Raw genomic sequence first — 27,996 nt, 5'->3', positions numbered from 1 at the left:
ATGCTCTTGGTGATTTTTATTAAATGTAAAAAACATGTAAAATGATCAAGGAAAAAGAAGGAAAGAAAAAAAAAAACAGTGAGCCTTCCCCTCTGAGCACTGTTGAGGGCGTGGGACCTGGCTTCTGCCGGGGAGAAAGAGGAAAATTGCCCCCAGTGCCCAGGATTTCCAGAATTAGCCGTACCTGTGAGGTTTTGTCTCAGTCAGAGGATGGGAAGAGGAGAATGTTACTCAAATCTGCCTTTTTTTTTTTGGCCTAGAAATGCCCCAAAGAAAGGTGAGGAAGATGTGCCAGTGAATGTGATTCTTCTGCAACATCCTCGTTGGGTGGCCATGGCTTCTGTGGGAGGACTGGCATCCTGGGGCGGGATGGGGACAGCATGGCCATGGCAGTGAGGACCACATCGATGAAGACATGCTCTTTGCCTTGCAAAGCAGCTCAGACCCTTGGTCAAGATGAAAAATGTCCTCTCTCTGTGTGGAACTCTCTGAGGTTTCTCTTCAGCCCTTCTCCTGTCTCATGGAAGGAAAGCAAGATGGGTGTCCACCTCTGCGTCTGGATACCTCAGCCAGAACCTTGCAGCCTGTCTTCAGGTGGAGCAAGCAGGCACTGGTCTCAGCAGGTCCCAACCCTCCCACCTCCTAATCCATGTGCATCTTCATGTGGGACATCAAGGAGACCTTGGTCCTGTAGCAATTCCCACACTCAGAGCATCGGTACGGAGCTTCACCTGTGTGGGTCCTCTCATGTTCCAGGCATTTGGAGCTCATGGTGAAGCCCTTCCCACATACGTGGCATCTATAGGGTCTTTCCCCAGTGTGGATCCGCTGGTGGACGATCAGGTGGGAGGTGTTCGTGAAACTCAAGCCACACTCAGGGCATTTGTGGGGTCGCTCCCCGGTGTGGAGCTTCTTGTGGAGCTTGAGGTTGAACCTCCGTGTGAAGCTCTTCCCACACTCGGAGCAGAGGTGAGACTTCTCAGACTTGTGCGGGCCCTGGTGGAAGAGCTCCGCGCTTATCATGAATGTGCTGGGTTGCTCACTGGGCTTCTCCAGCTGGTGAATCTGCTGGTGGGACGTGAGGGCAGAGCAGTTGCTGAAGCTCTTCCCACAGTCAGGGCACTTGCGGGGCTGCTCCTGGGCATGAAGCTGCTGGTATTGGCTCAGGCTGTTCCTACAATCAAAGGTTTTCTGGAATTCATACACCCGCTCTTTGGCACAGACCGTCTCCTTGGGGTCCTCCAAGATGTCCTCATGAGGACACCACTGCTCCTGCCTCTCCTCGGGCCAAGACTCTGCTCTTGACTGCTCTTTTAGGACTTTGTCCTCCTCAAGAGCCCAACAGCCCCCACATTTCTCCATCCTCAAGCTGGATCTGTTTGGTTCTCCTTGCCAGGAGTCTCCAGGCTGGGGATTCTCCTCTTGGTAGCCACCATCACCTGCTGATAGACAAGAGGGCCAATATGTGACAGCCCCAACAGAAAACGGGGGGAGGAACAACTGTGGGGGATGTCTCCAGATGGAAAAATAGGGGCCTCCACACCCCGAGGACCTTCCTACCCCATGCCCGGCACAGCTTTAACCCAACACAACCCACGGATGTTTTCATGGATGGACCCAAACCAGGGGATGGCGCAAGGACCTAGAGTAAGTCAAGGTTACCTGGTGGGGCTGTGGTCCCACAGCTGCTCTGCTGGGTGTCCTGGGATGGAGGTGTTGGCTGGCTGACCTCCTTGCTGTGAGCCTTTTTATGGGCATTACAGCGGAAGTTTTGGGTGAAACCCTTCCCACAGATGGGACACTTGAAGGGCTTCTCGCCTGTATGGACTGTCTTGTGTCTGACCAGGTCAGAGCTCTTCCGGAAGCTTTTTCCACAATCCCGGCACTCGTAGGGTCTCTCACCCGTATGGACCCGGCGATGCATGAGGAGATATTGCTGCCGGGCGAAGCTCTTCCCGCAGTCAGGACAGACATAGGGTTTCTCATTGGTGTGGACCACTTGGTGGGAGATGAGGTGGGAACTTTGGCTGAAGCTCTTCCCGCAATCCAAACACTTGTAGGGCTTCTCACCCCGATGGAGCATCTCGTGGATGAGCAATGGTGAGCCATCGTTGAAGCCCTTCCCACAGATGGAACACTTGTAGGGCCTCTCACCCGTGTGCAGGCGTTGGTGGCGGATGAGGTGGTTCCTCCAGTTGAAAATCCGGCCACATTCCTCGCACTTGTGGGGCTTCCTCTTGGATTTCGGTTTCGGCTGGGACTCACTCTCACTCAGATCATCGAGATTTCCATGGCTGGTGGCTTCTCCCCAGTGCTCCCCAGCTCTGTGTCCTTCCAGCCTCCAGTTCTGGCAGCCTTTGTCTCGTGTTGCCTCCTCATCGTCATCATCCGCTGCCCCTGTGTCTTGCTCCACCTTCACCTGGACCTTCTCGGGGTCCTCCTTCTCCTTGCTTGCCCACCCCATACCTGTGGGGACAATGTGGGGCGGGGGAGGAGGGTCATCAGTACCGTCACAGCCACTCTTCAACACCCAACACACGCCGGGGATAAAGAAGAGCTCTTATCCAACCTGCCCCATCGTGAGGCGGATGCCACCATGGGATGGATGGAACCGCAATGATGGAAGGCCTACCCCTATGGGGGGGGAGAGGGCACATCCCTAAGGAAAACCCTGGCTCTAGAGACCACTGGGCAGAAGGGACCTTCCCACCGTTTCACATTTCCCTGCCCATGCTGCTGCCCGACCCCCGCTGCCTGCACACAACCCACCCCCCAACAACCCACCCGCTCCACCTTAGCGCTTGCTTCTAAGGTGCCTTCAGCTTTGCGCCCACCCCCCAAAAAAAAGGGGTAAAAGGATTTTTCCACGCCAGGTGGGGGGGCTGCGCATTCACCACCACCACCACACCCCCTGCCGCGCTAGGGGGCATGCGGACCCCGGGTGCTGGGCGCCCCCCGCCCCAGCCCCGAGCCCACGGGCCGGTCCTCACCGCCCTGCGCAGCCCGGGGGGGTCCCCAGCGCTGCCACCGCCACCCCCTCCCACCGCCGGCACTTGTCCCAGCCCCTTCCTGTGTCTCCGCACAGGCAGCCGGGCTGCAACCGGCCCCGAGCCGCGGCGGGGGCCGGGGCCGAGCGGGGGGGTCTCCAGCTGAAGAGGGGAAGGTTGGAGCATCCCCCCTTCCTCGCTCTGCCCTCCACCCCCGGAACGAAGGTAGGCGGGATGCGGGGGGAGCAGTAGCAGCATCCCCCCACCCCGAGCAGAGCAGCAGCAGCCTCCGGGCGAGCTGCATCCCTGCATCCCCGGAGGGGCATCGTCCCCCAGGAAAGCGTCATCCCTGGGGGAGCATCAGCCCCGGGAGAACATCATCCCCCGGGAGAGCATCACCCCCTCCCCGGGCGTGCAGCATCCCTCGGGGAGCATCACCCCCGGGCGTGCAGCATCCCCAGGGGAGCATCACCCCCGGGCGTGCAGCATCCCCGGGGGAGCATCCCACAGCCAGAGTGGAGCATCTCCCACGGGCGCAGCGAGCCCACTGAGGATGCAGCCCACGGCTGGGTGTCTTGATCCATTTTTGGGTGTATAATCCCCCAGGAGAGCATCACCCCCGCCCCGGGCGTGCAGCGTCCCTGAGGGATCCCACTTGGGGTAAATCATCTTTGGTGCCTCCATCCCCAAAACACCCTTTGCTGGTCACATCTCCCATCCATGTCCTGCTGACAGGAGGCAGCCAGACCCCTAGGGAATCCCAGAAAAAAAATAATTGCTAAACCCAGGCAAAATAGAGATTTATTTTTTTTTTCTCCAGCCTGATGGAAATAAATTTGTCTCCTGGACAATAAACCCCAGAAGCAAAGCCACCACAAGCGAGGTATTTGAAGATTTAAGCGCAAGAACCTGAGAGTCTCACCCTGCACCTGTGCATCAGACCTATGTTTTGGTGTAAAATCAGGGGGAAATGGTCTAATCCAAAGGGGGGAGCACAGGTTCTTCTGCCTCTCAGTTGAGGAGTCTCGCTTTCTTTTCTAGAGCCCAGGTATTTCCTTGGCTGCCAACCATGAGCAGGGCAGGTTTGGGGCTCAGGCAGGTATCCCCCACTTTGTGGAAGGAAACTGGTTTGTGGTTTTGTTTTTTTTTTTACCTTTTAACTCAAGTATTTCGTATTTCAAATGGATGTGCTGGAACCCACCTGCAGGCCTGCAGTTACAGTTGAGGATCCTCAATTCTTATGGAAATATCCTTCTCATCTCTGTTAACCCCATCCTCCTCAACTGGAAGATGAAATCTAAGTATGTAGGAAAAGCTTTTAATAACACATAAAAACGTTTCAATAGCTGTGAAGCCATCGTGTAAAGATAAATTGTAAAATCTTTCATATTATTGCTGCCTGAGAAAATGTAATTTCACTTTATAATAAAGGTCTGAAGTAGATGATTAAGTCTTTTGAAGTTATTTTAGGGAATGCTTTTTTTCTGCCTAGTTAATTGCTGAAAAGAATGCGCTTAGGAGGGATAAATAATAAAACAGAATATTCCATCAGCTTTCAAACTTTTGATTCCCAAGTTGTGTTAAATCCCATTCCAGCCTTGGCTGCAGAAGAGGATTCTCATGGTCAAGTGCAGATTTCTGTTGCAGGGAAAATAAACCTGCTGCCTCTATAAACTGAAAGAATCGAGACTTTTTTTCCCTCTTCAGGACTTAGAAACCTCCTTCCATCCCTATTTATTTCTCCTTCCATCCCTATTTCTCTCTCCATCTCCATGCTCGTTCGTTCTTGGCTCCATCTCCTACTAGAGGGACAAATCCCTGCATGTCAGGAGAGGGGCAGTGGGGACAGGCCAAAATATAGCTATTTGGGCAAATAATTTTATATATATTGGAAATGGGAGAGGGTAAATGGATGGAGGGGAGTAATTAAATTTATAGGTTTATCTCCAGATTTGTTTTTCCCAGCCATGTCAGGTGAATACTTTTGTGCCAAGGGGATGAGATTAAGGTTAGTTTGGGGAGAGGAGGGTTTGTCTTTGGGGTAGGGGCTGCATCTGGGACTCATTTTGAGGTAAAAGCAGCTTTTTTTTTTTTTTTCTTTTGAGGAGCAGAAGGATATCACATTTGATTGCTGTTGCAATGATGTTTTCCTACCATCCTGGCTGGGAGGAAAGGGGTTAAGGCCATTCCCTCCCGGAGGGACTACTGGGAGGGTTAATGGGGCTCTTGCTTTGCACAATGGGCAGGAATATCCCAGATGGATGGCAGATTTACCCCCTGTGGGGTAATGACCCCCACCAAGAGGGGGTAGAAACCGCCTGTGATCCCAACCCCACAACTCTTGAGGTGTTGGGGTCCCTGGGATGCTTTGGGGATTTGGCAGAGACATCACCACCTGCCAAAAAAAAAAGAAAAAAAAAATCCCAGGGGGTTAATCATCCCAGGTTTTCTTCCCAATAAATCATTCAGCTCCATCAACCCTGTTCTAGGGGGTGGGCATGTTCATTTTGGGAGATGGGGAAGGGATTTTAGGGGTGCAGATGCTCTGCAGCCCCAACTTCTCACCCTGATGCAGGTAAACATCCCTGTCCCCCCTGCTGCTTGTCCTTAAATTGCAACCAAAGCAAGGGGATTAAGCCTCTGCGAACATGGGAGTGTGGGTTTATCTCATGGGGGAGTATCATGGTTTGGAGACCCCGTGCGACGCAACGCATCCCATGGCCCATCCTGAAATAGTCAAACCCCAGCTCTGGTAGGTGGGAGAGGGGTTTCTCTGCTGCTTTACTACTAATTAATTAATAGTCATCAGGGAAGGGATGTAGTTATGAGGATTTTCCTTGTGCATTGGGTGAAGATCTCACCCCAGCATCTTGTGATGATGATGAATATGCTGATAAATAATGTTAAATAAGAGTTACAGTGTCTGTAAGGGCCTCCTTAAGGAATTAAATTAACCTTATTTAAAGGTAATCAAGATGCTTGTTGCTCTGGGGTAGTTGATGGTGGAAAATAATCTAACCAGGAGGGATTTTGTACACTTTACCTTAACTGGAGGCGGGGTGGGGAAGAGCAGGTGCAGATCCCTCCCCTTGGCCCTGGAATAAGCCTCTGGAGACTTTCCAGCTGAATGGCTGAATTAGGGATGCATCAGATGGGTGATCTTGGGAAGAAAGGGTAGTTGGCACCTGCAGGGTGGTCCTGGATACCAGGGGTGATAAGGTGGATACATTTGTTTTCCTCCCCTCAGGGAAAAGGAGGAGGTTTTCCAGCAAGATACAGGAGAAGGGACATCTTACAGAGCTCAGATTTCCTTTTTGGTTTTGACTCCTATTCTCTGGGTGTTTATTCCTTTAGGCGGACCCATCCTGGGTCATCTCTCATGGCCTACACCCTGATGAGGAGGGTCTTGCTTCATCATGTCCCATCTCTAGCCTCCCAAACCAGTTCCCCTCTTCCCTGTGGCTTTGATTTCCATGTTGACTGGTCCTGTTTCCCCGGGGATGAGCATCTCCAGGGCAGGCTCTTGCACCATCAGCTCTCCACCTGTGGATATGAGGAGATGATGAGTGGAGCAATGTGGCATGGATTGACATTCCCACGCATGAGAACCTGGTTATGCATAGACTCCATCTCCCATGCTTTTAGCAAGAAGTGTCTCTATCGGGATGTGTTCTCCACAAATGAAGGTCTCCAGCCCTGTTACAGAGATGATAATGCCTCAAACCATCCCAGAGAAGGACAGGATGGAGTTGGGTCTGATTTTCAGTCCTGGGAAGTCTTATTCTGCTTTGCTCCTCTTTCAGGTTTACCTCCTCCATCACCTCAAACACAGATCTGCTCCTGGCTTTTCTCCTCCCTTATCCCACCAGGGATGGCTTGGTGGTTAGACGGTCCTTTGTGGACTCTTTTTGATCCAGGAGGCCAACCTAAAGACATATAATGAGTGCAGTCGTGATGCCATAATGATCTAAGGTCTGGATGGGGGAGAAATGTTCCATAAATAGTTACAGCTGGAAAAGGATGAGGAGAAACCAATCTGGACCATGGGCAACGAATCCAAACCACTTTATTTGGGTAAATAAATTTATTCAAGTAGTAAAGGGTGGGCTTTGAAAATTAAACAGAGGTGTTCTTTTCTAATTTGATTTTGGGGTAAATAATGGAAAAGCTTCTCATATGGTGAATAAAGAATTTATTGACATGAATGTAGGATGATGAAAAGTTATTTATTATTTTGTTATATACTTAAGTTTATATATTACATATTTAATATTACTTTTATTATTGTATTAGAATCTTAGGTTTTATAATTAATTATATCCTTATATTTCAATTATACTTGTATGATATATTAATATTTATTATTACATTATTGGATTCTTATAGTGTCATATTATTATTTGTTAGTCTTTCTGCGGCTGCAATACTTTTATGCAGTTTGAGGTGGATGAGGTCTGATTAAGCCTCTAAGGAACATACATGTCTGATTAAGCCTCTATCTAAGGAACATACATGCCTCTAGAAATATATTTTTTTCTAAGCTGTTTTCTTCATTGTTGGAAATGCATGGGGATGTTTTGTTCCTAAATTTGAGTGAAAATCTAAAGATCGGCCCTTTTTTTTTTTTCAGGTGGTGGGGGAGGAAATGGAGCTGGGGGGGAAACCACAGCTCCCATTCATCAAAGGGGATAAAGAAATTACCGCATTTCCCGATGACAAACATTTGTCGGGGATTTTCTTTCTTTTTTCAGGGAAAAAAAGGGTAGGCCCTGCTGAAGAAGGTGTTAAAAAAAGGGGGGGGGGGGGGGCGGGGGCGGGCGGGTGAAGGAAGATCCCAAATAACCCTTTAACTCCACAATGCAATTTAAAATCTCCCTCTGCAGACCTAAATTTCATTTTTTTTCAACCAACTTTCAGCAATGTGCATTTATTTTCTTGGAGAAAAGATTTGGAGCAGAACAGTTACACATTTTTTAAAGATTTTTTTTTTTTTCTTGCATGGGATAAATAAATTTCCTTTGGTAATTTCTTTAGGGAGTTTTTGCTGCTTGGAGCTGCATCACATCCCATCCTGCACTGCGAATCCCAGGTGAAATAAAAATTCGCTGTAAACCCAAAATTTTGGTTTTTTCCTCCACAATTTCTTTGGATCCTGCACTGAGTATCCCACAGGGACATGAAAAAATTGCTTGAGAAACAGATTATTTTGTTTTCAATTTCTTTTCTTTTCTTTGGATATTTTCATTGTCAGAACAGAAGTGTGGGAACAAAACCCCATTTTAGCTTTAAAATAACTGCAATCTATCCCCAGGCTGACACTTTTTTTTTTTTTTTAGCTGCAAAATAATATTTTCTCAATTTTTATTTCTTCCCTCCTTGGCCACGGGTGGATTTTGGGCTCGAATTGGGTTTCTTAGCCCCAGATTTCTTATTTCTGAAGAGAAACTTCAGGCGCTGCAGTTACAAAAGAAGAAAAAAGGGAGAGGAGGAAAAAAAAAGGAAAAAAGTAGGGAAAAAAGGGGGAGAAAGGGAAAAAAGAAAAAGGGGGAAGGAAACAGGAAAAAAAGATAAAAGGGGAAAAGGAAGAATTAAAAAAAGAGAGAAAGTTAAAAGAGAAAAAGGGGAGAAAGGGAAAAAAGGAAAAACACAGGAAAAAGAGCGGGGGGGGGGGGGAAGGAAAAGAAAAAGGAAAAAAGGTAAAAGAGGAGCAAAAAGGTGGAAAAAAGCGAAAAAAAAGTTAGAAAGAGGAGCCAAAAAAGGGAGAAAAGGATAAAGGCGGGGGGGGGGGGGGGGGAAGGAAAAAAAGGGCCAAAAGGACAAAAGCGGGAATAGGTGGAAAAGGCGTTTTTCTCCCTAAAAGGGGTGCCGGGGGGGCGCGGGCCGACTCCATCCCCGCCCACCCCGCGGTGCCGGGGTTGGCTCGGGCCGACCCTCCCCGCCCGCGGGAGGCAGCGGCGGGCGCGCAGGTACCGCCGGGGATGCGCAGGGCCAGGGATCTCCGCGGGGCACCGGCCATGGCCGCGCTGGAGCCGGCCCAGGTAGGGCTGGGATCTCGCACGGGGCGGGGGCTGCTCACCTTCCACTGCTTTTTTAAAGTAGTTTTGTAGAATTTATTTCTCACTTTGCTTTTTGAAATTTTTTCTTGCTTTGTTTGAGTTTAATGGCTTACTTTGTGTTTTTTAAAATTTTATTTCTTACTTTGGTTTTTAGTTTTTAATTTCTTACATTAGTTTTTAAAATTTTATTTATTTGGCTTATTTGTATGGGGGTTTGTGTCTGTGTTTTCTGTTTATTTCTTTGTTCTTCCTAATTTCTTTGTTTTTTAATGAGTTTTTTATTTTATTACTTTATTTTTATGTCTTTTTTAGTTTATTTCTTACTTTTTATGTCTGCGGTTTTAAAGATTGTATTTCTTTGGGGGGTTATGTGTTTCTTTGGGGTTTTTTATTTTATTTCTTTGGTTTTTATGTTATCTCTTACTTTTTATTTCTTTCTAAATTTTTATTTCTTTTGTAAGATTTTCTTTCTTACCTTGCTTTCTTTAGTTCCTACTTGATTTTTTTTATTTTAGTTCTTCGTTTTTTTAAAAAAAATATTTAGTTCTTACTGTTTTTTGGATTTTTAATTCTTCATTTTTACTTTGTGATTCTTTGTTTCTCTGTGATTTTCTTATTTTGGTTCTTTGTGTTTGGGTTTTTTTTTAATTTGGGTTCTTTTATATTTTGGGGTTTGGGGTCTTTTTTTAAAATTTTGGTTCTTACTTTATTTTAGATTTTTGGTTTTTAAAACGTAGCTGCTTTGTTGCCCATTTAATTCCTTTCACACAAACACACACAACCCTCCCAGGTGCCCGAGGCTCTCCAGGAGGTGACTGTCACCACCACTGGGAAGCCGTGGCCATTCTCCAACCAACCCCCTGCCCTCCCAGCAGGTAAGGACGTCACCCCCCACCCATAGTTTCTGGGACATCATGGTGGTCTGCCCCGTAGCTCTTCATGGGCCGTGGGGCAGGAGGACCCCTCCAGCCCCTCTCCCAGCACTGGCGTTCCCTGCGTGCCTTTTCCAGGAGCTCCTGCTTTCAACCAACAAGACTCCTTTTAAAAGAAACTAATCTAATCCTCATTTCTCATGTTTCAGAGGTCGTGTGTCTCTATCAGAGAGTCATGGTGGGCTTCCAGGTTTCATGCCACTTCACATGCCCAAGATAATTGCTTGTGTTTGCTCTTCCCACCTCAGTTCCTGGGATAAATGTAATTTTTCCCCAGGATATGATGTATGTGAACACCAGTGAAAGGGAAGGTAATGCTAGTGGTCATGGGAGTGGTGGGACCAACCTTAAATCCTGTCAGGTTTTCCTTGTTCTGCCCTGGGAGGCAACTCATGGAGCTTTCTTGACTTTTTCAGTGCTTTGATGCTCTATAATTAGGTGGTTTTAATTAATACTGTCCAAGAAATTTAGCTGAGAACTTAGTTTAAATGCCCAAGCCTTGTCTTCATCCTCAACAGGAGATGAACGAGATCACGGGGTACTCTCCTCAACACCCACGTCCCTCAAGACACCCACTGAGGTGCTCCAAGCATCCCAACCTGGGCAGATGGATGCTCTTCTCCCACCTACGCCACGAGTAAAACTGCCAGTAATTAGTTAAAATACAGGAGGCAACTTGATAGAGGGATGTCTGGCTGGGAGGTGGGGCTCGGCAGCTCCTTCAGGCTCACAGTGCCCTCTCCTGATGGCTGCTGCCCATCTGAAAAGGGACATCCACGGGGATGGAGAACTACCCAGGTCTCCTCCAGCCCTGAGATGGTGAGTTGTGGATCCAGGAGGGGAGCAGGCAAGATGGAACGTTGACTCTCCAGTTGAGTTTTTAGGGTGCTTCGGTGGGGGGGGAATGCTTTGGGGGTCTGGTTCATACAACTTTGAGTGGCTTGATCATAAGATGAATTTATATCAACTTAATCTCACTGTACCACAGGTTTCCCATTTTTTTAATGGTCCTTCTTGCTCTTTTCTAATCTGATTTAATTCTGGGTCTGGGTAGCACCAGTATTTAACCTTTTCAGCTTAACCTTTCAGGTTAGTGCTGATTTCCTAGAGGATGCCTGTGAGAAGACCATGCCATCCTCGGGCATGCTGCACCACTCCATCTAAGAAATAATTAATGCCAACGATTCAGCCTTGAAGGGCACTAATAAAAGTCGTGCTTTGACACGCAGCTCGGTCCTTGAGCATAATCTCCTCCTTCACATGCTCCTTCTCCAACATCCTGCTCTTGGAGTAGATGTTCCAATGGACCCAAGTGTCTGATTTACCAGGTTGCAACCCCTTAATTTGAGAGCATGGCTTGTGCACTGTGCCCCGAATTAAGATTTTTCTGAAAGTAAAATCAGGGAGCAGGTCACTTGGGCCAGACACATCCAAGCTGTACAGTTGGCATGTGTGGTTTTACTTCTCAGTTTTTCCAGCCTTCCTTTTTTTCCTCCTGCTCCATATTCCCTGAGTCTTTCCAGATGGACAATCTCTGCCTTTCTCAAATGCTCCTCATCTCACTGGGCTTTTCTGTCTTCTCAAAGTGGTCTTGGGGCTGATTCCTCTCTGGTTCAAGCCACTTATTGCCTGGGATGACTTCTCCATCACCTGGAAAGCTCCTGTAGATACCCTCAGGAAACCCTGCTAGGACTTCCCTCCTCAGGAGACCTGAGCACCTGGATTTTCTCTCTCTTTTTGAAGAGGGATGAGTTTTGAGGTCACACCTCTGTCTCCTGTGATGAAGCATCACAGACTGGTCATTATCTACCCAGTAATCCAACACTGTCTACCTGAGCAGGCTTCCCCATGTATAATAAGCCTGACCTGCTCGCTCAGCTGAAGCAAGAGGAGGAGGCTTGGATCCCCGACATACAGAGCTCAGAGGAGGAGGAACAACTGGTGAGACCCCTCTTGAGGTTACAGACAAGGAGAAAGAAATGGTGGAGAAGCTGCCAAGACTCTGGGAGCTCCTCTGGCTCCAACTTCTCTCACTCAGGTAAGGGACTTGTTTTACACCCCAAAATGGAGATGCCAGTCATAGCTCCTTGCCTCCACCAAGCAAGGTGCTACTGCAAACTGGTGTGACTGGGAGGAGGGTGGTTCAGGGCTGCAAGGACACATTTAGGCATCAGCAGCCAGAGGTAACAAACGCTTCTCCTGGCAGGAGGGTGCTGTTTCTTGTGGATCCAGGTAGGACTGAGGGATGAAATCAGTCACTTTTTTGGGTCCTTCTCTCCAGCCCTCCTCATGCTCCCTCCCCAGCACATTCAGGGTGGAGGCAGAGGTGGATTCCCTTTCATTTTGGGTTGTTTGGGTTTGGTTTTTTTTTTTTTTTCCCTTGGCAGCCAATGGATGGACTAGTGAGACAGAGGAGAGTTCCCAGGAGGAAGACAAAGAGCTGCAGGGTGGCTTGGTGAGGAAACCCAAAGGTGACATCTCCCTGGGCTACAAGTACCACAAGAGCAACTCGCGAAGGAGATCTGCTTCTTCCAGCCACAATGAGAGAAAACCCAACACCAAGAGCCCCTCAGGAAGACAGCTGGGGCACCACAAGCACGCTTGCAGCAAGTGTGGGAAGAACTTCAGCCGTAGTTCGTCCCTCAGCCGGCATCAAAGGGTCCATGTGGGGGAGAAACCTTTCACCTGCTCCAACTGCAGGAGAAGTTTCACGTGCAGCTCCACACTAAAGGACCATCAGAAGACCCCCTGCCAGGAGAAACCCTACAAATGCCCCAGCTGCGAGAAACACTTTGTTTCTGCCAAGTCTCTTGGAAAACATCGCAAGCTCCACCTGGAGAATGGGCTGCACCGGTGCTCTGACTGTGGGAAAAATCTCACTTCCAACTCAACTCTTATCATCCACCGGAGGATACACACCGGGGAGAGACCCTACAAGTGCCCTGACTGTGGGAAAACCTTCATGGCCAACAAATCCCTCAACAAGCATCGCAAGATACACACAGAAGATGCAGTCTTCATCTGTCCAGACTGTGGGAAGAAACTCAATTCCAAGTCCACTCTCATCATCCACCAGAGGATACACACTGGGGAGAGACCCTATGAATGCCCCGACTGTGGGAAAAGCTTCATGGCCAACAAATCCCTCAACAAGCATCGCAAGACTCATACAGAGGAGAGGATCTATAAGTGTCCTGAGTGTGGGGAAACCTTCCCCAAACACTCAGTCTTCATAGCCCATCTCAGTACCCACAGGGACAACAAGCCTGGCTATGTGTGCTCCGACTGTGGTGAAGCCTTCTTTGAAAGCTCAGCTCTAAAACAACACCGGAGAAAACACTTGGTAAAGAAACCCTACCAGTGCTCTGACTGTGGGATCAGCTTCACTGTCCAGTCGGCCCTCCTCCTCCATCAGAAGAGCCATGTAGGACCTAGGCCCTATGTCTGCTCCGACTGTGGGAAAGCTTTTCGAGAGAACACCACACTCCGTAGGCACCAGCGTATTCATACGGGTGAGAAACCCTACCACTGTTCTTACTGTGAGAAGAGCTTTCGGGCCAGGTCCACCCTCATCATCCACCAAAGGATCCACACCGGAGAGAAACCTTATAAATGCACCAAATGCACCAAGTGCTTCGTGTCCAGCTCTTCCCTCATGAAGCATCTGCAGACGCATCTCCGCAAGGAGCTGCTGGTGAGTCCGAATCAATGACTTGTTTTTCCCAATCTCTTCAAGGAGCCTTAGGGTGCCCACCTCAGCGATGGATGGATGGACGGGTGTATACCCCTTCCCACAGCTCATCCATCCCAGAAATGCATTTCAGCATAATTTTCACACCCTTCTTCCACACACGTTTAGTGGCAGTGGGTGTTCTCTGGACCAGGCATGCAGCAGTGGGTTGAGGCACAGCGCTGGGCTGCTCAGTCCCCAACCCCTGGGCTGGCTGCAGGGACGTAGATGCCCTGATGGTATGGAGCCTGGGGTTTAGGGACCACTTGACATGGCTCACACATTAGGAACCTGCTGGAGTAGAAATCTAGGTCCTCCTATAAAGGCTAAAAAGCCTCTTTTTGGCCTCCCACCTTCAAAGACATTTAAATATGTTAAGAAAAGGCCCACCCTGAAAGCGAGGGGTCACCATACCCAGAAGGTTTGGTCTGTTTGGATCATTGCTTTTGTCGGATAGAGCATTTTCCAAAAACACAGTTTCTTCCCCAATTTCCCCCTTGTGCTCACTGTCTCTCACCTGACTTTTCTACTGCCACCTTCAAAATACACCACAATGAATTTGGCCTGGCTGTGACACGTTGTTTGTGGGTACCTGCTTTCAAATGAGGTACATTAAAGTGGAACTGGGTTTCAGGGAGTGCAGGACCATAATTTGACTGCTCAGTTGGGAAACTGGAGGCAGGGGTGAGGGACCCCCCTGCATGTTCCCTGCTCCCCACATCTCCAGGTGGTCCTGGCACTGTCCTGAGCACGTAAGGTGCTCTCAGCTGGCAAAAAGATGAGCTGCACTGGAGGCTGAGCATGCACAAGGGGTACGTGCATGGAGGCATCGTCCTGGGGAGCCACCTGCACGCCAGCCAAAAGCTGGAGAACCTGGTGGAGCTGGGACTGGAGGGCTGGAAGGCCCCTGACAGTGGAGCTGGAGGGGATGTGCCTGCAGGTGGGGTGGCCTTGGGGTGTTCCTGCATGTGGGGAGGCTTGTGATGGGCCCGAATTCCCATGTATCCCTGCATCAAGGGCACGTTGGGTTTTGCAGGATGGTGGGGATGGGGTCTGGGATGGGCTTCTGCACTGCTGTGGGTCCCACCGTGTGGGACCAGGCACTGAGTCTGTTGTCTTCCCTTCTCCAGGGACCTCAGGAGCACCATGAGTGAGTACGTCCCATCCTGGGCACCCTTAGTGTGGGATGCCATGGGTGGGCTCCCGGGGAGTTCTTAAGGGGACCCAGGTGGGCAGAGGCAGGGTGGTAGGCACCGCGCTGTGGGATGGGCGGAGGGGGGTTTGGGGAAGGTGGGATCTGCTGCGTGGGGTGGTGTGACAACCACCCATCGTGGTGCCCTGGAGTGTTGCACCCGCACCATTGGCAGAGCTCAAAATGAGTTCCCCTAAAATCCTCTGGAGCCAGAAGAACATGGAGGAAGTGAGGAAGACTGGGGCAGAGGCAAGAGATGGATCTGGGCTGGATCCTTCCCCTGGATGTTCAGTGGGAAGAGTGGCTGGGTCCAACATTCCACCGGGATTCAGCATGCCAGTGCTGGTCTGGTACTGGGCTGCCCAGAAGTGGTCAGAGCTCTCCAGATGTGGCCTCACCCCTCCACACACTCCAGATATGGCAACACGCAACATCCAAGATGTCACCTCAACCCCAGGTCACTCCAGATGTGGCATGACATTGTGCTCTAGATGTATCCTGCAAAGCTCCAGATGTGCTTTCACCTGTATGGTGCTCCAGATGTGCTTCCACTCATCTGGACCAGGTAAGGGTTGCAGATGCACAACCATTTGTGCGGATGTCCCCATCAAGGTAGTTTCGTGTTGTCTCGCAGGATTTTGGACGAGCGTGGCACATGGTGCTGGGCATCACATAGCATCAATATACCCTAACTGTGACCACCTTCTCTTCCTTCCAGTGGACTTGACCTTGGACCCTGCCTCTGTTTATCCCAGCTTCCTCCTGTATGAGGACGAGTGGAGATCTACCTGGATTGCAAAGGTGGATAAATGAACTTCTGCAATGCCACCGACCAGACCCACCTCTACACCAACAGTGGGGCCTCCGCTGGCATCCTGTGATCCTTCTTCATCCTTGGCTTGACCCAGGGAGGGAGCGATGCTGAGCCCCCCATGGTCTGCCTAGCCATGGAGTGGGGATGAGGGCAGTCAGCTGCCTGTCCCCACCTGCAAATCCAAATCCAAATCAAAGTCCATCGTTGGGGGAATTTGAGGGTTAGAGCAATTGTATATCCCCAAAAAGGATGACAGCTGGACCACTGCAGAAAATAATGGCTTTTTCCCCTGGGAGTGTCAATGGAATTTTGATTCACCTGTATTTGAGGAAAAAAAAAACCCAACCCATGGGTGTTTGGGATAAATTTCTACAAACATCCACTATCCTTTCTTTGGAAATGCCAGAGTTTTTATTGATTAAAAAAAAACAAACCAACAACAAAAAAACAAAAAGGCTGCCAGGGTTTGTGTAAGTTGCAGCAGTGAAGCTGGGCAGAAAACTGGGGACAAGACCAAAACCAGGAGGTTCTGGGCATCTGGGAACTGTCCCCAAGCTCCCTTGTTCGTGTTACCTAGCCAGAGCTCTGTCCTTTGGCTTCCAAAGGGACAAGGAGCTGAGCGGGACCCCCAGGGTGGCAGGACAGGGCTGAGACCCCATTTCCCAACTCGCTTTAAACCCCCCCCATTACGAATTTTGCAGAATTCCCGATTTCTTTTCGTATTATTTTCCATAATGAACCCAAGGATAGCGTGACCCCCAGGGTGGCAGGAAAGGGCTGAGAACTCATTCCCATCTCACAACCCCCTAAGAATTTTGTGGGATTCACCAATTTTTGTCTTCCTGTTTCATGTAATGAGTTGAACTTTTTCCAGCAGGGTAGTGTGGCCGAGCGGTCTAAGGCGCTGGATTAAGGCTCCAGTCTCTTCGGGGGCGTGGGTTCGAATCCCACCGCTGCCAGATGCTTTTTTGGGCTCCACAGGGAGCACAGCTGCAGCACGGGGTGGTGCCACAGCTGCAGAGGCCTGTGTGTGGAGGGGGGAGCTGACATCTGGAGGAGTACTGTATGCTAGTTTGGGGCTTTCCCAGTACCAGAGAGGCACCGGTGTGCTGGGCCTTCCCCTCTTTGCTCCCCCCACGTTCATTCTTCTGGCTCCAGAGGATTTTAGGGGAACTCATTTTGAGCTCTGCCAATGGTGGGGTGCAACACTCCAGGGCACCACGATGGGTGGTTGTCACACCACCCCACGCAGCAGATCCCACCTTCCCCAAACCCCCCTCGCCCATCCCCACAGCGCGGTGCCTACCACCCTGCCTCTGCCCACCTTGGGGTCCCTTTAAGAACTCCCCGGGAGCCCACCCATGGCATCCCACACTAAGGGTGCCCAGGATGGGACGTACTCACTCATGGTGCTCCTGATGTCCTGGAGAAGGGAAGCACAACAGACTCAGTGCCTGGTCCCACACGGTGGGACCCACAGCAGTGCAGAAGCCATCCCAGACCCCATCCCCACCATCCTGCAAACCCAACGTGCCCTTGATGCAGGGATACATGGGAATTCGGGCCCATCACAGCCCTCCCCACATGCAGGAACACCCCAAGGCCACCCCACCTGCAGGCACATCCCCTCCAGCTCCACTGTCAGGGGCCTCCAGCCCTCCAGTCCCAGCTCCACCAGGTTCTCCAGCTTTTGGCTGGCGTGCAGGTGGCTCCCCAGGACGATGCCCCCATGCACGTACCCCTTGTGCATGCTCAGCCTCCAGTGCAGCTCATCTTTTTGCCAGCTGAGAGCACCTTACGTGCTCAGGACAGTGCCAGGACCACCTGGAGATGTGGGGAGCAGGGAACATGCAGGGGGGTCCCCTGCAATGGGAGCAGCCATAAAGACAACATGGTTATAATGGGGAAAAACACTGACAGGAGATGTCTGCTGGTTCAGGAGCCCTGAGCATTTTTGATAAGCACAGGCAGGAGCCTGGGTCATCCTAAATAAGTGCAAAACAAAGCAAGTGCTATAAAAAACTGGCCTCTGGAGAGAGCAGAAGCCAACAGCAGCCATGTCCTGCACACACATATTTAGACGTAATGCTTTTGGTCCTGCCTCTCCTCGATGGCATGCCTCTGGGAGAGGAGTTACACAGATCTACTCATTACCAGCCCAGTCGGTGGACTGCACGCTGGGAATCGAGCAAGCTACCACTGTACCTTGATCCAAGCCTCAGGGTCTGGGACAGGGATCTTCATCACTTCCAGAAAACCAAGGGTCCTGGAGAAAGCCCATACGGTTTATCCGTGAACAAAAGCCCTGTTGCACGGCACACACCCCCACGCTGCAGCAAGGAAGAGGAAGAGCCTTTACCCTGTTTCCACCCCCCCCCCTCTTACCCCCAATTTATTTTTTAAAATTTTTTCAGGCTTCCGTCTTGACGGTCCTCATTTCCTCTCACATCTGCCACCAAGGGATGGAGATCAGCCAGGCATGAAGGGAGCTGGTAAATAAACACAGGCATCTCCCAAACAGCCTCAGCACAGCCGGAACTGTCTCCCCTCCCCCGCACCTCCCCCTTGGCTTTTTCCTGTGCCTCAGCACAGCAACCCGGCCAGCAACGCAGAGCGGCTGCGGCTGCTGCGGGCAGAGCTGAGCGGAGCATCCTGGGGACCCTGGCGGGACAGGACCGCATCGCCCAGCCCCAGGGGTCAGGCGACCCACAGCATCGCTTACCCCAAGGGGAGGATAAAGAGTGGCCCAGGGGTGCTGTGCTGTGTGATTTCGGGTGTGGGGGAGACGGCATCGCAATCAAAGGGGTCGTGGAAAACCATCCTCCCACCCTGGGGAAGAGCGGGTGTCCCACCCGTGATTTGGCTGTGCACTCCTGGGGAAGGGAGCACTGACAGCAGTGTATCTGCCCCCAAAATAGGGCTTTCTGGCCCCAAATCGGCCTCTGCATGGAAGAAGGGGGAGAGACGGTGGCACCTGGTCCCATGGTGAGAGAGGAGATGGGCGGCTCTGGGCGCATCCATGCAGGTGAGAAATTGGGGTACGGGAGAGGAGCCACCAGGTGTTCCTTTCATTTCACTCCCATCAGTGGGTGAGGGTCATATTGGTGGGGTGCTCCTTTGAAAATCATCCCTCTGCAGTCATCCTCCAGCCCACAACTCAGTGGACCCTGGAAACAGCCACCAATGTATTTGGGTACTGTTCCATCCTGGGGCAAAACATAACTCAATTTCCATCTAACCCAGCAGGAGACAGGATGCAGATGGAGGGTGAAGGGCACCGTGCAGACCAGGGATGTCCTGGTGGAGCTGAAGAGGGTGAAACTGTGGTAAAATCTAAAGGGAATAACCATGGAAGAGCTTCTGAGAGCAACCAGGGGATGGAGGGATGCCTGGGGATGGAGCAGAAGGATGAATTCACCCATGGCAAGGGAGATCAGCAGCTTTTTGCAGAAGAAAGTCTCTATGAATGTTCCCACTGCAAGAAATGCTTCCAGGACAGGTCAGAGCTCATTTGCCATCAGAGGTTGCACAGAGGAGTAAAGACTTTTAAATGCCAAGAGTGCAGAAAGGAGTTTGGGGAAAGCTCAGACCTTAGTTCCCATCAGAAAAGTCACATGGTGGAAAAGCCCTACCAGTGCTCAACATGTGAGAAGTTCTTCAAGGACAGGTCGACCCTCATCAGACACGAGAGAGTGCACACGGGAGAGAAGCCCTACAAGTGTCTAGAGTGCGGGAAGAGGTTCACCCGCAGCTCGGACATCATTGTCCATCAGCGGATTCACACAGGAGAGAAACCCTTTGAGTGCTCTGAGTGCGGGAAGAGGTTCAGCCAACGGTCCAACCTCTTCACCCATCAGATTGTACATACTGGGGAGAAACCCTTCACCTGCCACGAGTGCGGGAAAACCTTCGCCCGGAGATCAGAGCTCACCATCCATCAGCGAACGCACACTGAGGAGAAGCCCTACCAGTGCTCCCAGTGTGAAAAATCCTTCCGGGGGAGGTATGGGCTCTTCAGGCATGAGCGGTTACACACAGGAGAGAAACCCTATGAGTGCTCTGAGTGCGGGAAGAGCTTTGGCCAGAGTGGGGACCTTATCACCCACCAACGTTTTCACACAGGAGAGAAGCCCTACCACTGCTCACAGTGTGGAAAGTTCTTCTGCAATAAATCCAGCCTCGTTAAACACCAGAAATGGCATCTGGGGGAGAAGCCCTACAAATGCCACGACTGTGGGAAGAGCTTCGGGCAGAGCTCAGACCTCATCGCTCACCAGCGGACCCACACAGGTGAGAAGCCCTACCCCTGTGCCGAGTGCGGGAAGAGATTCACCAGGAAATCCAGCCTCATCGTTCATCAGCAGGGACACAGAAGACACAGAACTGGAGAACGCTCAAAATGTGGGAAGAGCTCAGAGGAAGACTCTAGCACTGGTGCTGCCAGGAACGTGGGCATGGAGGACAGCTTGTCCCTGTGCTCCGAGTGTACAAAGCCCCTCAAGGAGGCATCAGGCCTCCTTGATCAGCAGAGGTGATGCAGAGGAGAAAAAAATCCTCCCAAGTGCCTGGAAGAGGAGAAATGGCTTGGCTTATCTTGGCTTGGCTTGGCGCCAAGATCACACAAAAGAAGAAGAAATGAGAGGAGCGTGGGACATCTTCCTGTGTGAGATTTAACCTTTTTTTTTTTTTTTTTTTTTTTTTTTAAGTCAGAGACTACTCAGGGGAAGAAAAAAAGAGTTCAACACTACAGCATGGGTTCATCAGTGATGGAAAAAGGCCAGTTCCTCCTAATTCCTCACATTATCATGTAGATCATTCAGTAGCCTTCACTTAGCTCCCCCAGAAGCTTCATCCAAACTGTTTTCTCCATGGTGAGAGCCCTTCTATCATCCTATTCCTTCTTTTTTTTCCCTAACACCTTGCTGTTGCATTTTTTTAAGGTTAGCTGAGACATGGTCCCTGCCCCTGTCCAAGTGTCTGTCACACATCCAGCCTTGATGCATTAAACCTCAACTTAAAAAAAATGGGTTGGCTGTTCCTAAGGAGATTTTTATTTTCATACTAGATATTTGTGCATATGATAAAAATATAAGGAAAGTTTATATTGCTAGAGGAGTATTAGAGGAATAAGCATTTTTCCTCTGGCAGGTGTAGATGTTTTAAATGGTGGAGAAAATTAAAACAACTGTCATTGCTGGGGACAGGAGAGGGCATCCTCCAGGCAATCCAAGGGATAAGAGTGAGATTTCAGTGAAAAGAGCATGAACTAAAAGGATTAGTGGCCCAAAAGGAAACCATTGGAGGCAATTTATATCAAATATTCAATAAATAACCTGTTTCTTGCCTTTGGTGGCATGCTCTGGGTCATCATTGTGGCTTGCAGGAGGGTGGTCATCTGTGCTGGTGCCATGGGTGGGATAACCGTGCCACCATGAGAAACACCAGTGAGAGCTCTGTGTTGGGCTGGTGGGTTTTTACTGGGAGGATGTGGCAGTCTCGGGATGCAGGTCTCCACTCTCCCCATCCCAGGCACCCTCTGTGCCTGCCTCTTGTCACCTTGGGGTCAAACTGGTCCCAGTACTGGTGTTATGGCTGGAGTGTGCAACCAGCTTCAGCTTCTGGTGGTGTGAAGCTGCTCTGTGGCACAGCCCAGAGACCACAGTGATGGTACCGGTCCAAAAAGTTCCATGCCTGTGCCCAAAATTCTGGGTGGACCCTCACCTACATCTTCAGACCCACAGTGCAGGTTGGTTTTTCCCTTGACTTTGGTGGGCATCCAACATCTCCAATCCCACTGATACTGAAGGATTATATGGTGGGGAAGAAGCCGGGAGGGCAGCCCATGGGGTGGGGGAACATCTAGGGTTGAGCTGGACACTGGTGCTGCTCCAGCAGAACCAGGCTGGTGGGCAGCAGGCTTGAAGGCTTTTGGAGTGGGGAGTGTCCAAGGGATGCGCCAACATCCTAGTACTGTCCCCATCCAGCAGCAGGTCGCGGCAAGAGGATAGGGTGGATCCCCCCGCTCTGTAGATGCTCCATGATGGTAAAAGGGTCACCATGGAGGGATGGTAAGGTCCTGCTAAGGCCACATGCAGTCCCTGAGCCACATGGCAGCAGGTGAAGGGTGGTCCCAGGTGGGGTGGGGTACACCAACCCCTTCAAAACCCACCCTCCTGTGACCACAGAGGTCCACACCTGGGTTGCAATGAGCTGGGATGGGAGCTGGGATGGGGACTCAGGTGTTTGGGGTGGGGGGCACCCAGATGTCTGGGCGGAGATCCAGAGATCCAGTGGTGGGGACCCAGGCATCCAAGGGGGGGGACCCAGGGATGTGAAGGGGGGTAGCCAGGTGGCTGGGGACGTGGCAGACAGGAAGGTGCAGAAGCATTCATGGAGCTGTTGTGGGCCCAGGTGGAGAAGGACCGAGGCAGCGCCAGAGCTGCCTGGGCATCGCTGTCTGCTCTGGTACCGGGGAGGGGGGGTGTGTGGAGAGGGCCGTCTTCGGCACTGCTCCTAGGACACTTAGCACCAGTGGTCCCGCTCACCCCGGCCCGGGATAGAGCCGGGAAAAGTTCCCCTTGCAAAAAAATGAAACCTTTTCCAGGGTGGTTTTTTTTGTTAAAAAAATATTGGGGGGTGGGTGGTTTTTTAGCTTCTACGGCTGTTTTACAGCCTGGAGAGAAGACGAAAGTGGGGGGGCAACACTTTTTGCATCCACTCGGGGGAAGGGGCCAGGGGTGGGGGGGGCACATGGATGGATCCCTCACCCTTCACCAAGGGAAAATTATGGCAAAGGGGAAAAATTATCATCATGTATGAGACCTCCCCAGATTATGGGGAGGGGGTGTCTCTGTCCTTGGAGAGGTTCAGCCCTCACCTGGACACAGCTCGGAGCGAAGCGAAGGTGTTGGCTCTGCCTTTGAGCATGGGGATGGTCCAGGGATGCCCTCCAGGTTGAACTACTCCAGGATTTCCTACTGCTGCAAGAAATCCACCTATTAATTGTCCCAAATGCTATTTGTGTGGTGGGTACGATGACGTGGAGTGTTACCACACAGCAGCATCTCATGTGTGAGAAGGATTTATCATATATTTGTTTTCTCTCCCCTTAGAGAAGCAGTTTTCTTCCTCCCAAGGATGGCAGCGACCCTGCCCACTCTAGCCAGCTGCTCCAGAGCCAGACTGAGCTGACGGGATGGAGTAACAGAAAGCCAATCCCCAACAGAGGAACCGGAGACCCCAGGAGACCCTTGCAGAGGTGAGAGCTGCACCCCAGGGTCCCATCTTTTATCTTCTGTCTTTTCCCCTTTCTGCTGCACTGTCTGCTTGTAAATGATATTATTACTTCTAACCCTGCAGGACATGGGATGGAGAGTAGGAATGAGAGCAGGGACACCCTGATCTCCTTGTCTGCATCCAGGAGGGCTGTGGCTGGACAACCCTGTCCTCTTGCTTTCGGCTAGGTGACCCATTGCTATATGGAATGGTCCCATCACCTTGTCAGCTGGTGCCCAGGAGATGGGGAGATCCCTACTGGGAAGGTGCCTGGGCTTGCCAGAGACCACTTTAAGGTCTAGGGTGGCCGTGATGACACATAAGTAGCCACAGACCTGAATTTGGCCAAGAAGTGATAGTGATACTCTCACTTCTCTATCCAAACCCTAGATAAACCTCTTCTGGACCATCTATCCATTCACAACATTCAGAAACTGTGTGATGTGACCCTCACCACCAGTTCACAGCCAGGACATTATTAATGCAACTCCAACCCAACCCTGCAGAGTGGCACGGGAGAAACCAACTACCATCTTATATCAAAGCAGCACTGTGGTGTAACAATTACAGCTTAGATACTCAGTTTTGGCTATCAGTGATACATTGGCTGCCCCAACAGACCACCTGGGTTCTAAATGCATTGGAGATTAGTGCTGGTTTAAGGTCAGAAAGTTATAGGGCAGCTACATCAACAGAAAAGGTGGCAACAACCACGCAGCAAGCAGCGGTGATACCATTTCTATGGTGTTCCTGCAGATCTTTGCTGTGGTGGCCACCATGGGCAGCTCTAAGTATTTCGGAGGAAAGCAGGAGATAAGGAGAGAAAAGGGAATGGGAAGTAGGTCCCACTGCACAAAGAAGAGGAAAGGGAAGAGGAAGATGAAACCAAAGAACCAAGCTCTTCATAAAATACCTGGAGCACCCCAATGGCTATGGGCCGTCTCTCATGCTAGGTCATGAAAGCCTGGTAAAGGACTTGAAGGTGGTCTTCATCCCTGTGAGCCTGTGTCTGGCACGGCAAAGCCAAGCAGCTGCTGGCTCTTCTGGAAACCAAGGCAGAAATAGTCTGGCCAAAGAGACCAGATTTCCCAGTCGTGGTCAGGCTTTAGTTGGAGCTTCCTGCACCAAGGCTTGTTTTGGCTCCACTAACCAAATCTGAGCAGCTTCCAAGCTCAACCCCAGCTCAGGAACAAGAGAAACCCACCTGACTCCTTCACGTACCCCCACACCCACACACCCCCAACTCCCCCAAAACCTATTGGGAAAGTGCGATTTCCCCAAAGCTTGCTTTCCTCCAGGATGCAAAACTGGAAGGGACAAGGACCAGCCCCAGGCCAGTTCCCAGACACTGGGTTTCACCAAGATCTCACTGTTTTCTCCTACTTTATAAACAGGCAGCTCCTACCCCCTGGTCACCAACATCTTTTAGGAAGCTCTTTGCAGTTTTCCCCTCTTCGCTTTTTAACAGCAGCAACTTCTCCCTGCTGTGCAAGAGCAAATAATAATGTAATATCTAGCTATTTAGCTAGCAGAAAAATACAAGGAAAAGATGATATTCCTTAGGAACAGAGGGCCCTTTTTTATTGAGGTGCATACATACAAAGGCGAGGGAAGGATGTGCAGAGGAAGATGGACTTCTACAGTATCTTTGAGGTGCTGAAAGGTACCCAGCCTGGAAAATGTCAAAGGATTTAAGGAAGGGTGATTTAAAGGCTTTAAAGACAGATGATGGGATGACGTAAAGCCTGAAACAGGAGATGGTTTGACTGAGGAGTGGTGGGAGTGAGTGGATCATGGACCTATTGAGTAAACGCAATAATAAGAGGAAATAATTAGCATTAAAAAAAAGTATATTATTTAGTCATCAGCCTACTTTAGATCATTTGCATGGGGTGGGGTTATTTTTTTTCCCCACTTTTGCAGTCTTTGAAGAATTTTATTTAGGAGAAGCGCTGATTTTTTCTCTTTCATGTACAGCATCTCAACTCTTCCCAAAACTCCTTCACTGCTTGGAGCACTCGCAAAGCTGTTTCTCCCTGGTGTTATCTCTGGTGTTCGATGGGGTCTGATCCCTTCTCAAAACCCTCTGCACACTGGGGGCACTGGCGAGAGTCCTTCCCCACTGTCATGCCAAAATGTGAGTTGGGCTGGAAGCTTCTCCCGCATTTCTGGCACTTGCAAAGCCCTCTGTGCACCCTCTGATGCACGATGAGGTTGGATTTCCTGCTGAAGCTCTTCCCACAGGCCGGGCAGGGGTAGGGCTTCTCCCCAGTGTGAGTCCGCAGATGGGCGATGAGGTCTGAGCTCTGCCCAAAGCTCTTCTCGCACTCGTGGCACTTGTAGGGCTTCTCACCAGCATGGAGCCGCTGGTGCCGCACGAGGCTGGACCTGTTGCTGAAGAACTTTCGGCACTGGGAGCACTGGTAGGGCTTCTCACCTGTATGGAAGCGCTGGTGTGCGATGAGGTCTCCGCTCTGCCCGAAGCTTTTCCCGCACTCACTGCATTCGTATGGCTTGATTCCTGTGTGCAGCCTCTCGTGCCTGAAGAGGGTTGACCTTCCTCTGAAGAACTTCTCGCACTCAGAGCAGTGGTAGGGCTTCTCCCCGGTGTGGGTCCGCTGGTGGACGATAAGCTCTGAGCTTTGCCCAAATCGCTTCCCACACTCTTCACACTTATACGGCTTCTCCCCTGTGTGCATCCTCTGGTGTCGGAAAAGATTTGACCGGTGGCTGAAACTCTTCCCGCACTCGGGACACTGGAAGGGTTTCTCCCCGGTGTGTGTCCGCTGGTGGACAATGATGTCCGAGCTGCGGGTGAACCTCTTCCCACACTCGTGGCATTTGTAGGGCTTTTCCCCTGTGTGCACCGTCTCATGCCTGATGAGGGTGGACCTGTCCTTGAAGCACTTCTTGCACGTGGAGCACTGGTAGAGCTTCTCCTCCACGTGGATCCTCTGATGGAGGTTGAGGTCCGAGCTCTGCCCAAACTCCTCCCCGCACTCATAGCACTTGTAGCGTCGCTCTCCCATGTGCTGCCGCTGATGCTGCAGCAACTTGGATTTTTCCCTGAAGTGTTTCCCGCACTCAGTACACTGGCAGAGTTGTTCTCCTACATGCACCTTCTCGTGGACAAGAAGTCTTGACTGGTGAAGGAAGCTTTTCCTGCACTGCTGGCATTTAAAAGGTTTTTCTCCTATGTGGACCCTCTTGTGCCTGATAAGCAGTGACCTGTCTGGGAAGCACTTCTGGCACTTGGGGCACTCGTAGAGCTTTTCTCCTGTGTGAGTCTTCTGGTGGACGATGAGGTTTGAGCTCTGCCTGAAGCACTTCCCACATTCGTGGCATTTATAAGGTTTCTCTCCGGTGTGGATCCGCTGATGCACAATAAGGTTGGAGCTCTGCCCGAAGCTTTTTCCACACTCGTTGCACATGTACTTCTTATCCCTGGTTGCGGTTCTGTACTGGGCTTTGGATTCGTTGGTGATTTTTTGGTTTCCTCCGTGAGTGATGAGTTTATCCTCTCCCAGCCTCGTCTTGCTCTCATTTCCTTCCTGTTTTGCAACTCCGTGCCCTCGCTCAGAACTTTCTCGCTTCAGGTTCGGCTCTTCCTTCATTCTGGCGGCACATGCTGCTATGGGTTGCAAACAAGAGCAATGTCTTGATTTCTTGAAGGGAAACCATGTCATGGCAGGGGACGGTGAAGGGCAGGTGCGGAGCTCCGCCACTTCTTCACCCTCAACCCCAACAGATTCAGGGAGGATGAAAGTGGGGGGAGAGACATGGTGGTGGGGCTTGGGTGGTCCTTCCACCATGGGAATGAGCTCCTCACCTGCAAGGGGGTCTCCCAGGGTCTCCCCTTCTTTTCCTGGCTGAGGATTGGGGTCCAGCAGCTCGTTGGCTCGCTCCATCCAAGGCAGCTTCAGGAAAGGGAACCCCTGCTCCAAGGGCTAGAATCAACAGAGACCCCCCCAGCCCTGGTACCACCACAGCAGCAAGCACCCAGCCCACCTTGGCCCTTGGCAGGCAGAGCCCCCCACAGCCCCTGGCACCGACCCACAGCGATGCCCCGCTACCTACCCCTGGTGCTGCTCCCACCCATGCCTTCATGGCCCCGGTGCCCCCCAGGCTGCCCCTCCGCATCTCCCCGTGTCCCGTCCCCCGTCCGTCCCCCCCCCCCCAGTTTCTACTCCTGGCTGCCCCCAGTTGCCCCTCCACGGTCCCAGTGTCGCCCACCCAACCGTCCCCGGTGGCCCTTGGGCCGCCCCTCCGCATCCCCTCCGCGCTACCCCCCGCCCCAACCCCGGCACGGTCCCCGGTGCTGCTCCTGACAGTCGCTCCGCATGTCCCCGTGCCCGGGTTCCGTTCCCGGCTGCCTCCGGTGCTGCCCCCGGTACCGCCCTGGTACCGTCCCCAGCGCTGCTCCCGGTGCTGCCCCGGCCTCTGTTCCGCGATCCCGCTGCTCCCCGGGCCGTGTTATCCCCGGTCCCCGCCCCGGTCCCGTCCCTCTCCTACCCCGGCCCCTCCGCCGGCGCTGCCCGCGGCCGCTCCGCGCTGCTCCCGCCCCTTCCTGCGCACCGCCCCCCCCCCCCGACCCGTGCTCGCTCCCGGAGCATCACCGGCCGGGCGTCCACGGGGGGAAAACTCGCGTGGCGCTGAAGGTGCGGCGGAGGGAGCGGGAAACTGGGGAAGGAAGCTCCAGAGGCCACCAGCAGCCCCGGGTAGGCTTCGGGGCTTTTTTTAAAAAACATTATATTCTCCCCACCCCCTTCTCATTAATATTCTCCGGAAGGGATTTCGTGGCTGAGCAGCAGCGCGGGGTGGGGTGGAGGGTTAGGGTTGTGTGAGAAACTATGGGCCAGGGTATTGTTTATTAAGATTTATGTTAAGCTCAATGTAAAGGTTAGGCAACAAAAGGTATGAAAACGCTTATGCAAACAGCTACCAGACACCGCTTGTGTAAGATAAGATAACCGCAATCGCTTACACAAACTAAACCAGATACCGCTTGTG

General features: G+C 51.4%; 4 protein-coding genes and 1 non-coding gene across 11 annotated transcripts; 3 read left to right on the top strand and 2 right to left on the bottom strand.

Annotated features, from left to right (window-relative positions):
- Nucleotide 1: 1 nt before the first annotated feature.
- On the bottom strand, nt 2-4,384 carry LOC119140530 (zinc finger and SCAN domain-containing protein 2-like). Of its 3 annotated transcripts, none has more exons than XM_037371963.1 (3): nt 2,991-4,384; nt 1,663-2,466; nt 2-1,439 (listed from the first exon to the last, which is right to left on the bottom strand). In XM_037371963.1, exons 1-3 carry the CDS (start codon nt 3,289-3,291, stop codon nt 643-645), a joined length of 1,902 nt encoding a protein of 633 aa, XP_037227860.1. In that variant the 5' UTR covers nt 3,292-4,384; the 3' UTR covers nt 2-642. The 3 variants fall into 3 exon arrangements, with proteins under 3 accessions (XP_037227860.1, XP_037227859.1, XP_037227861.1); XM_037371962.1 differs by having other exon boundaries at nt 2-1,442; nt 2,991-4,382; XM_037371964.1 differs by lacking the exon at nt 2,991-4,384 and adding an exon at nt 2,794-2,962 and having other exon boundaries at nt 2-1,442.
- A 5,338-nt stretch (nt 4,385-9,722) lies between these two features.
- LOC119140543 (zinc finger protein 501-like) lies at nt 9,723-14,495 on the top strand. Its single transcript, XM_037371994.1, has one exon. It carries the CDS (start codon nt 12,221-12,223, stop codon nt 13,685-13,687), a length of 1,467 nt encoding a protein of 488 aa, XP_037227891.1. The 5' UTR covers nt 9,723-12,220; the 3' UTR covers nt 13,688-14,495.
- A 2,093-nt stretch (nt 14,496-16,588) lies between these two features.
- TRNAL-AAG lies at nt 16,589-16,670 on the top strand. The gene has a single exon. It is a non-coding gene; the product is annotated as a tRNA-Leu (tRNA).
- A 1,634-nt stretch (nt 16,671-18,304) lies between these two features.
- LOC119140549 (zinc finger protein OZF-like) lies at nt 18,305-21,058 on the top strand. 2 transcript variants are annotated; one of them, XM_037372001.1, is made up of 2 exons: nt 18,305-18,736; nt 18,955-21,058. In XM_037372001.1, exons 1-2 carry the CDS (start codon nt 18,658-18,660, stop codon nt 20,244-20,246), a joined length of 1,371 nt encoding a protein of 456 aa, XP_037227898.1. In that variant the 5' UTR covers nt 18,305-18,657; the 3' UTR covers nt 20,247-21,058. The 2 variants fall into 2 exon arrangements, with proteins under 2 accessions (XP_037227898.1, XP_037227900.1); XM_037372003.1 differs by having other exon boundaries at nt 18,306-18,736; nt 18,958-21,058.
- A 3,483-nt stretch (nt 21,059-24,541) lies between these two features.
- Nucleotides 24,542-27,551, bottom strand: LOC119140534 (zinc finger protein 883-like). 4 transcript variants are annotated; one of them, XM_037371971.1, is made up of 3 exons: nt 27,499-27,551; nt 26,816-26,933; nt 24,542-26,617 (listed from the first exon to the last, which is right to left on the bottom strand). In XM_037371971.1, the coding sequence occupies exons 2-3, from the start codon at nt 26,892-26,894 to the stop codon at nt 25,029-25,031; spliced, it is 1,668 nt and encodes a 555-aa protein (XP_037227868.1). In that variant the 5' UTR covers nt 26,895-26,933; nt 27,499-27,551; the 3' UTR covers nt 24,542-25,028. The 4 variants fall into 4 exon arrangements, with proteins under 4 accessions (XP_037227868.1, XP_037227867.1, XP_037227869.1 ...); XM_037371970.1 differs by lacking the exon at nt 27,499-27,551 and adding an exon at nt 27,286-27,489; XM_037371972.1 differs by lacking the exon at nt 27,499-27,551 and adding an exon at nt 27,316-27,489.
- Nucleotides 27,552-27,996: the final 445 nt, after the last annotated feature.

This window comes from Falco rusticolus, chromosome 22 (assembly GCF_015220075.1).
Source record: "Falco rusticolus isolate bFalRus1 chromosome 22, bFalRus1.pri, whole genome shotgun sequence".
NCBI lineage: Eukaryota > Metazoa > Chordata > Aves > Falconiformes > Falconidae > Falco > Falco rusticolus.
Note: the sequence above shows the minus strand (reverse complement) of the source record. Positions and strands in the feature narration are given on the sequence as shown.